The sequence below is a fragment of the Camellia sinensis genome, chromosome 3, assembly GCF_055761805.1.
Source record: "Camellia sinensis isolate YWXY chromosome 3, ASM5576180v1, whole genome shotgun sequence".
Lineage (NCBI taxonomy): Eukaryota > Viridiplantae > Streptophyta > Magnoliopsida > Ericales > Theaceae > Camellia > Camellia sinensis.
Genome location: NC_138963.1, coordinates 142732111 through 142744682, shown reverse-complemented (window position 1 = coordinate 142744682; position 12572 = coordinate 142732111). Strand labels below are relative to the sequence as shown.

The 12572-nt window shown below is 46.2% G+C and overlaps 1 protein-coding gene across 2 annotated transcripts; it reads left to right on the top strand.

The window, feature by feature from the left end:
* The first annotated feature begins 7178 nt into the window (after nucleotides 1-7178).
* Nucleotides 7179-11046, top strand: LOC145822812 (uncharacterized). 2 transcript variants are annotated; one of them, XM_082921058.1, is made up of 5 exons: nucleotides 7296-7533; nucleotides 8513-9169; nucleotides 9327-10098; nucleotides 10180-10278; nucleotides 10487-11046. In XM_082921058.1, exons 3-5 carry the CDS (start codon nucleotides 9532-9534, stop codon nucleotides 10907-10909), a joined length of 1089 nt encoding a protein of 362 aa, XP_082777184.1. In that variant the 5' UTR covers nucleotides 7296-7533; nucleotides 8513-9169; nucleotides 9327-9531; the 3' UTR covers nucleotides 10910-11046. The 2 variants fall into 2 exon arrangements, 1 of the variants encoding a protein (XP_082777184.1); XR_014364533.1 differs by having other exon boundaries at nucleotides 7179-7533; nucleotides 8513-10098.
* Nucleotides 11047-12572: the final 1526 nt, after the last annotated feature.

The following is a 12572-nucleotide window of genomic DNA, read 5'->3' as shown; positions in this document are numbered from 1 at the left end:
AGTTCGGCAACTAATACTAGGTTCTTTTTTTTTTTTTTTTTTAGAACCAAAAGTAGGAGACTATATTAAACATAAGATAAGAAAGTTACAGATTTTGCAAGTTTGTGTGCTAGATCAATCAGCAACCTATCCACTTTAGTTACAAATAGAATTCGAAAATACATACTTAAAGCCAAAACATCTTACTAGTTGACTAGGTTGTAATCTATCTATTTATCTATCTTATTAAACAAGCAAATACGTTATTGGGTCTTTGAGTTTAAAGTATCAATGTAATTTTCTTTAATGGTAAAATATATTTTATGAAAACCTAATTTTTTAAATTTTTTATTTTAGAAGAAAAAGATAATAATCAAGAATGTTGATCACTCATGAATAGATAAGGAAAAAAATCTCAATTTATCTGATCACCATCCTTATTGAGATTTGAGAGGGTAATTTATGTGATTAAATTGGGCCACACTAGGCCTACTGGGCCAAGCTTCTCGTTTTTTAGGCCGGTGCTTGGACAATGTGGTCCTAGACCGTTTAGGCACCGAGCTAGCCCTGAAGTAGGTTGCAAAGGCTCTGACCCAGCTATCCAACGCTAGACCTTGTGAAGGGTCGAGGTGTTAATAGGAAAGCGGACCAGGCTAAATGCGGCTTTGCAGCACGCTGTCCTGCTTGAAGATTTACCTCGATACTACCTTGGGCATTACGGAGAAGTAATGGTTCGGTTGAGTATGATACCAGTCGGGGTAAAAGGATTCAACCCATCTTGTTTGAATGACAATGGGAGGGGTGTTTTAAGAATAGAGATTATCCTTAGGAGTATAATTCCTAGGAGCACTCTTATAAGAAGAGTTGAAGTCCTACTAGGATTGTGCCAAGTGGAATCTACAAAAGCTCATGACAAGACTTATGTACATGTATCACAATTCTCATTCTAGAATACACAGAGTTTTTGTGTCTATTGTTTATTTGCTGAGTTAGGTATCGGAGAGGTTTCCGGCACACACCCGTCGACTAGCTCACGTTTGTGTTTTCAGGTGACAAAGTGACGACGTTTGGAGGAGTGCAAACCTAATCAACAAGATTATACGAGAAGATTATTTCGTGCTCGTACAATTGGTGTCGTCTGTGGGAAGACACACAAAGAACAAACCTTTTGATCAAGTTTCCTCTTTAGTAGAGATCTATGGCGCACAATGAAGACTTACCACATTCTGCTATTGATGGACAGACCTCGGAGGGAGGTGAGAGGCGCGAAGGTTTACCTTTTATCCCACCTATGGTAGAATTAGATCCTTAGTGACGAAACCCACGGAGAGACATACGAGAGAGACGAGGCTCAAGCCCTTGTCGCTCTCAAAGCCCTGATAGGCAGAGGCGGAGGTTGGATCCTCAGGTTCTGGAAGATCGCGTAAGGGAGCAAGACGAATTGATACGAAGGATGGTGGCAATGAAGCGCCAGATAAAGGGCAAAGGGGTGGCAATAGAAGAGGGGCGCAAAGGCAACACACGCTCTTACCACTCAGAAGATTGTGACAAGCAAGTCACACCGTCATAAGCTGAGTAGAAGTCTTAGGATAGGCGATACATAATCAAGGACTTCCAGGACTTGTTACTCCAAGTCTGAGAGAACGAGGACTGAAAGGTCTTATATGGAGGGAAGCAGTTATTGGCCCTCGCTGTAGACGTCCTCAAACGCCTCGGGAGGGTGAGCTCCCGTTCCGTTCGATATTGGGCTTACTACAGCTCAGGACTCTCAAATTGTCACGGTTCTAAGTCTGAACCAAAGAGTCTAAATCCGGCAAATCGTTTTGAGAAAACAGATTTTTAGAAAAGAAGTGCCAAACATGGACTGCTTTGCCAGATACAGAGTCGCCACCTAAATATTTTATTTTGGGGAAATTTAGGAAACCCTGACTCGTTTGCCTAAGGCCACGTGTCCGTCATCACCAAAGTTGCCTCGGCTCAGGAACTTGGGTACGATTGGGGAAGGTCACTTCGTGAGCACCCCCGCTCGTCCGATCAAAGATCGGTCTCTACTAACCATGATATCTAGTTTTGAAAACATTGTGTGTTCTTATTCCGGTTATTAGCCTAGATTACTATGTGATGCGCACAGCATACAAGTATAGACTGGGTCGCCTGAATTGGAACGAAACATTTCATGTTTGTTTATTTGAAAGATGGTTTGCTACTCGCAAGTAGGCTTAAAGATGCAGATTTTGCCACCCTCAGGTGGGCTTAGAAAAGATGGTTTTGTCACTATCTAGTGGGCTTAAAACAAACAATTGATGATTTATTCCAATCCAAGTAACCCAACCTTCATCCACAGACATTCACGCAGTTATATCACATAAGCAAATAGCCTCATGGTAAGCATGCTATTCATGGCAGTCACTCACACGCATGGAAGGATGCTAAAGCATAAAACTCACCGAGTACTCCAAGCCAAAACAAAAGCTAATTAGAAATCCATGTATGATCCTAATTATACAGAAATGCCTAATGCAACACATGCAAAAATGCAACTATAGCAGGCTCGGCTATTCTAAACATGGCATATGAAATGCTACAACTAACATGTATTCAATTTGGAATTGAAAGTACAATGCAGTTAGTATGATGCGCCGAGCCCGGTGCATGCAAAACAGATGAATGATGAAAACATGCTGTCATACTGTATGCTAATTGAAATATGCCCTAATCTAACCATCATAAGCAGGTAAATAAAAGGAAGAAAGACGTGGGGTTGGAAGACATACATCACACTCACGCACACTTATTACAACATTGTGCCCTCGCGCAGAGGGTCCGAATAAATATACAGTCCCGAATAAAAGAATATTACAGTCCAAATAATGTACAAATTCCTAATTAATTTACAAATTAACTAAGAAAGCTGTAAAACTGGCGTGTAAGCCAGGGACTGCCTTGATTCCATTCCGGATGATGAATGATGCATGCTCGGGTTGCCTTTGCACGGAAATCCACGACGATGCCCCAATTAGCCTCTGTTTGCACCTGTTCTTGAAATGCGTGCCAGGCCTCGGAAGACCGCTGATTCTTGATTTGCTGCAACAGAGAGCAGGAAAGGGGCATAGCAATGTATTTTCACAAATGTATGCATGCCTCGATCCTCGTGCCACCAATCACGCATCTCGATGCATGATGGCCGAGGGGTCGAATTGCACAATTCAATATAGGATGAATGCACATGAAAACACAACAAAACCTAACTCCATCATGGATAATTCGGAGTGTCAGTGACTTGGAATTTGAGATACGTTCCGTCACTCGGAGTACGAAACGTACCTCGTTTCCCGTGCCCGGGCTAACTCCTATCCCGAACACGATGCGATATGCATGACATGCATGAAATGCAACTAAGATACAACCCTAGCATACACAATGTCATGGAATGGCATACACGCTGCACAAGGTAATACACAACCGAGCATACACAATGCTATGGATGAAATGGCATACGCAATGCAATAATGGGCTTACACCAACATGAGAGAGCCTCAGCCACACTCACACAGGAGGCCATCAGATGAAAACAAGACAACTCGAAATGCGTGCACGCAAACCGAGGATCGACCCTCAGGCACCGAAATGCCACTCTAATGAGACATGGCAAAGACATGGAGTATGATATGCTATAATGCAAAAATCAAAGGTAAAATGAGATGCAAAACAGCCCCAAAACCCGGTAAAATGAAACCCGATGCATGGAACGAGCCCCGAAACATGGATTTTGGTGCATGAAATGGCTTACAACTATACAATACAAACATAATTTGAACATGAGATGAAAAGACAGAAGCAAGGCAGCCCCTAGACAAGCATTTTTACAGTTTAAGGCATGGCCAAACAGTAAGCACAAGTTGGGCTAAATTAGCATACAAAAGTGGCCCTAAATGTGAGATAATGAAGCAAGTGATAGATGCAAAGCCCAAACAGAAAAAGACTCTTCTACAACACTGAAGAGGGACCAAAAATATGACTACTTACAGTTTATGGCAACCCCCAAAATAATATACAAGTATGCTCAAAATGCCATGCAAGGTAGGGGCCAAAAGAGGTCAAAACACAAAGTATACAAAACATTCACCAAACAGCAAAAGACCCTTAATAAAACATGACAAGGGGGTCAAAATATGGCCACTTTCAGTTCGGACCAAGGTCCAAAAACAGAGACACAATAGGCTAATAAATCATGCAAAAATGGGGACCAAAGAGGGATATAATGACAAGTGGCACATGGATGTCCCAAACAGTGATGAGCCCTTCTTCAATGTTGAAGAAGGGCTCAAAATAAGCTCACTTACAGCTTATAACATGCCCCAAAACAGATTACATATAGGCCAAAATAGCATGCAAGATTAGGGCCTAAAGAAGAGATAAAGAAGGAAGTGCAAGATGGGGACCTCAAATGCCAAAATTTCCTTAATGAAACATGAAATAGAGCTCAAATAAAGGGTACTTTCAGTTTTGGTCGGAACTCAAAACAGTAAGTAAAATAACTAAAAAAAGAGATACAAAAAAGGGCCAAAAAGAGGGGAAAGGATGCTTACCCTTGTAGACTATTCTTTAGCAACTTCTTGGACCAAATTTGCAGCCTCCTAGCCTCTGAGAAGACCTCCAAGCTGCTGTAAATGGAAGTGGTGGAGTGGTGCTAGGTGATGGTGTGAAAATGGGGTAGGATTTGGGTGTTTTTTGAAGGAAATGAGAAAGGGAGAGGGATATAATGCAAGAGGCTCTTAGGGAAATTTTCTAACCCTTGGGACAGAGCTGGAGGCTCTATTATGTAGACCAAAGAGGGGGAGAAAGGGAGGGAAAAAGTGGGGGGAAAACAAGCCAAGTTTCCCCCCAAAAGTTGTTCCCCCTGGATGCAGATTTTTTGGGGGAAAAAAGTATACAGCTGGAATATACACACCCTGAGGAGCAAGGCCGGAAAGGTTTTGGAGCTACAGGTGGCCGGCCGGCCACCCCCCATAGCCGGCCGGCCAAGGGTCAAAAGGGTCAAGAAGATTTTCTGGCCGGCCACCACAAATTGGTGTCCTCCCAGGTGCTCTCAACAGAACCCTGTGGTTCAAAATTGCCAACTGTAAAACAGGAGAGAGAATAGGCCATTTTTAGGAAGGGTTCAAAAGGGTCAGGTGGAATTACTGGCCGGCCACCAACTTTTGGTGTCCTCCCATGTGTGCACAACACAAATGTGGGGGTTAGGTTTGAAGAAAGTGACCCTAGGGTGGTCAACATTGGCTTGGAAGTGAGAAAAACGGGCGTCGGAGGGCGCCGGAGGAATATAACTGGTTGCTGAAACAATTGCTGGCCTCCCACCCTTCTACGGCCTTCCTGGTGATGAAACAGAGGTACCTGCCAAAAATGAACGAAAACCGATGCAAAACGAATGTTCGGGGGCTAGAACGCGCAGTTCGGGGCCCCGAAAACGGGCTGTTAAGCACCGAAAGTGGCATTCGACCACGAAGTGGGTTTCTCAGACCTTAGTGTCCCTCAAAAGGGAGTAAATAAGATGCATGCCAAAAATCGGAGCAAATGGAGGTGGTTAAGCGGTCTCGAACCGAGGCACACGGCTAATGGCTCCGAAAAATTGGAAACCGGACTCCAAACGGGCAAAATGGCCTACGACCACAAAACGTAGCCTACGGCCACTGAGAAATGATCTACGAGACCTCTCCCTCCCTTCGCGAAGAGAAAACAGAGAAAACCGAGCCTGGTTCGCAAATCGAGACAAAGCACAAAAGAGTCCGGAAGTCCGGAGGCAAGGCTCGCAGCCGAGACTCTGAAACCTCTGAACGAGCACAATATGCAGTATCACCGAGCGCTCAACTGGTGACGTCTGAGTCTCAAGGCCGGTCAAAAATGGGGTGTCTACAGTTGCCCCTCTTTGACAGAACTCGGAAGTCACAAGTGACGGGAGTGAATGTCAAAGCCCTGAGACGACCCATTTTTGACAAGGCCGAAGACTTAGACAAACGTACAAGATAAACAGAGATGTGCCCGCAGGCATGCCCGCAGGCAGGGGCAAAATGCAAAGCGATATGCACAGAGCCGGAGGTAACTCAATGATCATGCAAATGCAGCAAGCTGTAATGAAGCAAGTATTCGCAAATAGATGCAACAGTTTTAAGCAAGAATGCAAAGCAACAACTACAATTCATGCAGTTAAGAATGCGGAGAATTTTTCAATTCTCGCCGCGTCTCACACGGAGAAGATACGATACCTGCGTGATTCGTCTGGTCGCACCAGTCTCAAATGAACCGTACATACAATATCGTGCCTGCAAAAGAGAGAAATTCAACAAGCACAGTATGCTAACAACATATATTTAATGTGATTCCAAAAGTTTGACACACACAGTGCCGGCGAGTGAATGCATCGCGATGCGAGAAAGGAACATGCGTGACAACGCATGCTCAAGCACAGAGGTATGGCAATATCAAGAAATGTGCATAATAATGCAAGTATGCTCATGAGAATGCAAGTTATGCACATGATAGTGCAAAACGAGCATAAATCAAGGTGCCCGTTTGTTACGAAATAACGAGCAAGGAAACGCGTGTTTCGGCGAAGGCGACTCGATCACGGCCTCCGATTCACCTCCTGGAGAGGCTACAACACATTCAAAAAGGATACATTTTGATTTTGATGAATAATGATGAGACACATGTCAGAATTTGAAGCTGAAGTTCCGGCGGAGCAATTTCGCGACAGAAAGTGTACTTTTCTTGAACTTTTTCAGGTCCCGGGAACTCCAATCCTCCTCAAAATTTGCAAAGAGCTAGGTGAGCATGTGGGGAACATGGCCGGCCAGTTATTTTCCCCAGGGGAGGTGGCCGGCTAGTTTTTCAAAAAGAGAATAGCCGGCCGGCTAGAAAAGGTGGCCGGCCGGCCACCTGCCCAAATCCGCGGGCAAATTGGTCTTTTTACCTCCTTTTCTTTATATTCTCTCACCCAAACACTTTGAGCTCATAACTTCAGCCACAAAATCTTCTCCTCTTGCTTCCCAAACCATTTTCTCTCTCAGATCTGAGCTCTATACGCGTTTTCCAACGCCCCACGCAAGTTGTTTTCGCGAAAACATTCAGTTTCAAACACTTTGAACCGATTAAATTTTGATTTCGGGGCTTCTTTTCTCATTTTCGCCACTTGAGGTGAGTTTGTCTCAATATTTGGAAGATTTTCTCGGGAGTTGACTTTTGTTGACTTTTTCATTTCCCGAGAGTTGACTTTGTTGACTTTTTCCAATTTTGACTCATTTTTGCTCCTTTTGCAGTTTTTCCGAAATGGCGGGTAATTTTCCTCATGGTGGAGGCTCTTCGGGTGCCGGGGATGATTTTGATGTCATGACTTTGCCTCCGAGGGTTCGGCCCTTTATTCCCGAGAGGTATGCCCCGCCGGCACATGTTCTTCCTCGGGCCATTTTTCGTCACTTTACTGATTTTGATGATCGAGCACCCGGAGATCTACTTCTGCGAGAGCCAGAGCAACACCTCTTCTATGAGGCACGAGAGGTATTTACTTCATTTTCTGCATTTTTCGTGCATTTCGTGCCTTTGCCATGCTTGAACACACAGTTTAGCCTATGACATAGTACTTTGCTTGCATCCTAAACATGTGGCTTAAACACTTTAATTTCTGAACACTCGGCTCATTAATTGATTGCGAACGCACAGTACACATTAGTTAAGAAGTGAACACACGGCTCAAACACTGATTTGTCGAACACACAGCCCGAATTTGAAGGTGAACACACAGCACACACTGACTAAGAGTAGAACACGCAGCCCAAACTCTGATTTTCTGAACACGCAGCCCAAGTTGAAGGTGAACACATAGCCCACACTGATTGAGAGTAGAACACACAGCCCAAACTCTAATTTTCTGAACACGCAGCCCAAGTTGAAGGTGAACACACAGCCCACACTGATTGAGAGTAGAACATGCAGCCCAAACTCTGATTTTCTGAACACGCAGCCCAAGTTGAAGGTGAACACACAGCCCACACTGATTGAGAGTAGAACACGCAGCCCAAACTCTGATTTTCTGAACACGCAACCCAAATTGAAGGTGAACACACAGCCCACACTGATTGAGAGTAGAACACGAAGCCCAAACTCTAATTTTCTGAACACGCAGCCCAAGTTGAAGGTGAACACACAGCCCACACTGATTGAGAGTAGAACACGCAGCCCAAAATCTGATTTTCTGAACACGCAGCCCAAATTGAAGGTGAACACACAGCCCACACTGATTGAGAGTAGAACACGCAGCCCAAACTCTGATTTTCTGAACACGCAGCCCAAGTTGAAGGTGAACACACAGCCCACACTGATTGAGAGTAGAACACGCAGCCCAAACTCTGATTTTCTGAACACGCAACCCATTTACTTGCACACAGCTTACTCATTTCATTGGCACACAGCTTACGCATTTCATTGGCACACAGCTCATTCATTTTTATACTGACACATGTATTCATTCTGAATGCAGGTTGGTTCTCGCACTGTGCGGGGATATGGCTCCACCGCTGCGAGAGATTGGTATGTTGAGCTCCCGGAGGCTGTCCGGGATTTAGTAGATCTGGCAAGGTTCGGGGCCTTCTGCATTGGGTTATCGCGTTGTCCTGCTAGGAGGACACTGATGGCAGCTTTGGTAGAGAGATGGTGGGACACCACCAACTCCTTTCATTTTTCCGCCACTGGGGATTTGACTATGACCCCGCTGGATTTTGCTGTATTGACTGGCCTGGACATAGGAGGTTGGTCCATTCCTTACGACGAGGACATGGGCGAATGGGAGGCTGCTTGGATACATTTGCTGGAGGCCCGCCCGCCTGTTGACAGAGCTTCCGAGAGAGTCCGATACACCTGGTTCTCTTTCCATTTTCGGCGGGTGGAGATGGAGCCCGGGACTCCTGAGGAGACAGAGCAGTATGCCCGTGGTTTTCTTATGTTCCTCTTCGGGACTACTCTGTTTGCCGATAGAGGGAACACGGTTGGGCTGTATCTGTTGAGCGCTCTGGTTGACCTATCACAGGTCGGTCGGTACGACTGGGGTGGCGCCGGCCTGGCTACCCTTTACTGTTACATGAGCGCGACCTCCCGCGTGCAGGGAGACTTACTTGGCGGTTATTGGAGAGCCTGTGAGGTACTTTCTGTCCTCTTGATTTACATTTCTACTCCTCATTACTTGTACATTGCACACACAATGCACTTTACAGTCTGTATTTTGCCCTCAGCACTTTGTATTTACATTCTGCACTGCTTTTCTCACTTATGGGTCTACGTATATTTCCCGACGTTAGCCCCAGAGTTGGAGGTGCCAGGGCCCCTCATGACCCCATACTCACTGGTGTTCGAGGGCCAGCACCGGCCGAGACCCCGAGAGACTCTCTTTTATCTACGACAGTATTTTGACTCTGTGCGAACGACGGAGGTATTTCAAAACTCTCAGTCCCTTCCATTTTCATCTTTGATTTGCCCTGCATATTCCCGATTTCTGATTGGTTTATGCACTTGTTATCCGCAGATTACATGGCAGCCCTGGGCACCTCCCAGTACAGGATCCTGCTCGAAGGACCGGTTGGTAGAGCATGGTTTCTGGGGGAACGCTTTTTACGTCAGGTATGGGGGTACATTTCTCAGGACCCTCCCGCAGCACCCCCAGTCAGTATGCGGACTGCGGATAGGCTCTCTTCCCAGGATGTAGTCAGTGCTATGCTGGGTACTGATGCTTTGCTACACCTCGAGGAGGGGGATTACACCACTTATCGTCATACATACCTGATGCCTCCATTGACGGGAGTTCGCACCCCGATGATGAGGTCTGCTGGTTCGCCATCCTCGAGCCAGGCCCGGGCTCGGGCTGCAAACGCCCCTTCCACTAGTAGGGCTGGTACATCGATAGGTGGAGGTAGATCGGTTCCTCCGATTCCTCCGACTCTTCCTCATCCTGGGTGGCCGGATATGCCGACAGAGCTGATGGGGTGGCAGTTTGGGACTACCTCTCCGATTTCGATCCCGATTGAGCCTCCGATGCCCGGTCATCGATATGTCATTGATCCCGACTCACCGCCGGTATGTTCTACTGCTTTTCATCTATCACTCAAATGCTTAGACACTCCTTTATTCGTTGATGATTTGAGCTTGTATTTGCAGCCACCCAGAGAGTACATGGAGGAGGTGATCGGATTGGTGGCCTCACTCGAGGGCATGGTCTTGCGGACGGAGACACAGTTGTCTATCATGGGCTTTCAGGTACCCTTCAGTTTTCTGGCATTTATCATACTTCTGATGGCATGCTGATTTCTACTGCATTGATAGGTTATTTGTGTAGAGCACATCTGACACACACCCTGCTTGTACACTGTGTTTTCATGCACCCACTTCATGTAGTTTTTACTTGCATCTGCATCTGACGTACATGTTTGGACTAATGTATTTAATTTGAACTCTTTGTTCTCAGATGCCTCTGGTATATGCTCAGCCGCAGGCCGGGCCACCTAGGCCTTCTCAGGGAGCTGGGCCATCCAGGCCTTTTCACGGAGCTGGGCCATCCAGGCCTTTTCACAGAGCTGGGCCATCCAGGCCTTCTCACGGAGCTGGGCCATCCAGGCCTTTCCGAGGAGCTCGAGGAAGGTCCTCTCGCAGACGCAGGGCACATGTTATAGAGGCGGAGCCCGATGAGGAGGAGGAGGAGGAGGTTACAGACCATCAGTCAGAGACGTCTGTTGAGGAGGGGGACTCCGGTCTTGGTTCCGGGAGTGCATGCGAGGCTGAGGGGGATCCTGAGGACGACAGCTCCAACCCGGATGGTGATGGTGGTGCAGAGGTTGTCCCGCAGAAAGGGATGAGGAGGGCCTCTCATTCCCGCTCCCGAGGGCATTGATGCTGCTGTTTCCTGCTTTATTTTCCTTTTTGCTAGTAGTTTGTAGCACTTTGCATATTGTTAGGCAGTTTTATTTTCTGTAAAACTTATACCTTTGTTTATTGTAAAACATGATGGAATGAAACAGCTTTTGAAAAGGTGTTTGTATTTTAAACTTTTAGCATCGTATCGCATCATTTTATTTTGCACAAAAATGAAATTGAATGGGAATGTGCATTGTGTAATCATCAAGTCAGGTAGTGAACCGACGCAACAAATTAAGCAACTCGACTTGCTAAGATATAACAGAACCCTAGCAAGTTTACAACTCGATAATCAAAATGCAATAATGTTGACAATTCGATAAACAAGACTCAAACAAAAGTTTAAACAAAGAGTAACAACTCAAAAACACGAAACACGACAGCTCGACAAACAACTCCATAAGCAAAACGACAACTCGATAATCAAAACAACAACTCGATAAACAAGACTTAACAAAACGGAGTGTGCTTCGGACGATCTGGGCAATGGAACGCATCCAAAACAGAGGGAAATAGAGGCCTTCGGCACATCCGTTGCATGGAAATGCTTGAAACTTTCTCCCGGAGGGTAAAACAGGGCCAAAGGCATACATTGGAGCATGGCCGGCCACTTTTGGGAGCCGGCCGGCCAGTTTTTTGCAGAGAGGGGGGCCACCGGCCATTTTTGTAACCAGAAGTGGCCGGCCTGCTAGAAAAAGTGGCCGGCCGGCCACTTATCCCTGCAGCCGCCCAATTTTTGACACTTGTCCCCTTGAATAGTGTTTTTCCCTCTTTAAAAGCCTTAGCTCCGTGCTTTGATTCAATTCATCTTAGTTTTGCACAAAAATGGAGGCGTTTCTCGTTGAAAATCTCACAGCTTGGATCGTTTCTCTAGATGGCTCGGAAAAGTTAAACTTCCGGGGTTTCGGCTTGAATGCACTATTCACGCTGAGCCGCACTCCGCTGCATCTCCCTTTCCTCCATGCCGTGACGAGGTTTTGGAACCCGGTGACGCACGTCTTTAGCTTCGGCGGTCAAGAGGTATGTCCAACTTTTGAAGATTTTCAAGTTTTGATGGAATCTGAAAGTCATGAAGAGATCTTGCCCCAATTCCGCTTTGGTCACGCCCAAGCTTTAGGGCGGATGTGTGGACTCACCGCACATGATGCTCGGTCTCTGATCTGTAATGGGGAACTGGATATCCTTGGTTTGATCCATCACTTTTCTGACGCCGGTGACCGCAGCAACCATTATTGGCAAGGTTTCCGGCAACACGCCCTTTGCTTGTGCTTGTTGTCTTGCTTTCTGCTTTCCCCGGGCTTCGGCAGAGCTAGCATTCGTCTGATTGAAGTTGCTTAAGGCCTGAGAGAAGGAAAGAGCTGTATCGCCATGACCTTGGCCGAGACGTTGATGGGTTTGGATTCTGTCTATCGCCGGGAGACGACTAGATTTGCCGGGAGTCCACTGCTGCTGCAGGTAATATTTCCCACCCAATCTTACATATGTATTTGCTCACATCACTCGGCCCTCAGGCTCGGTTTTTCTTACAAAACCCTTTTCTCGCTTTTCTCTCAGCGTACATCTCTCTATTCTTTATTCTCTCATTTTTCATCCCTCCCCAGGTATGGTTGATAGATAAATTGCAGGTTGTGGACTTCTGC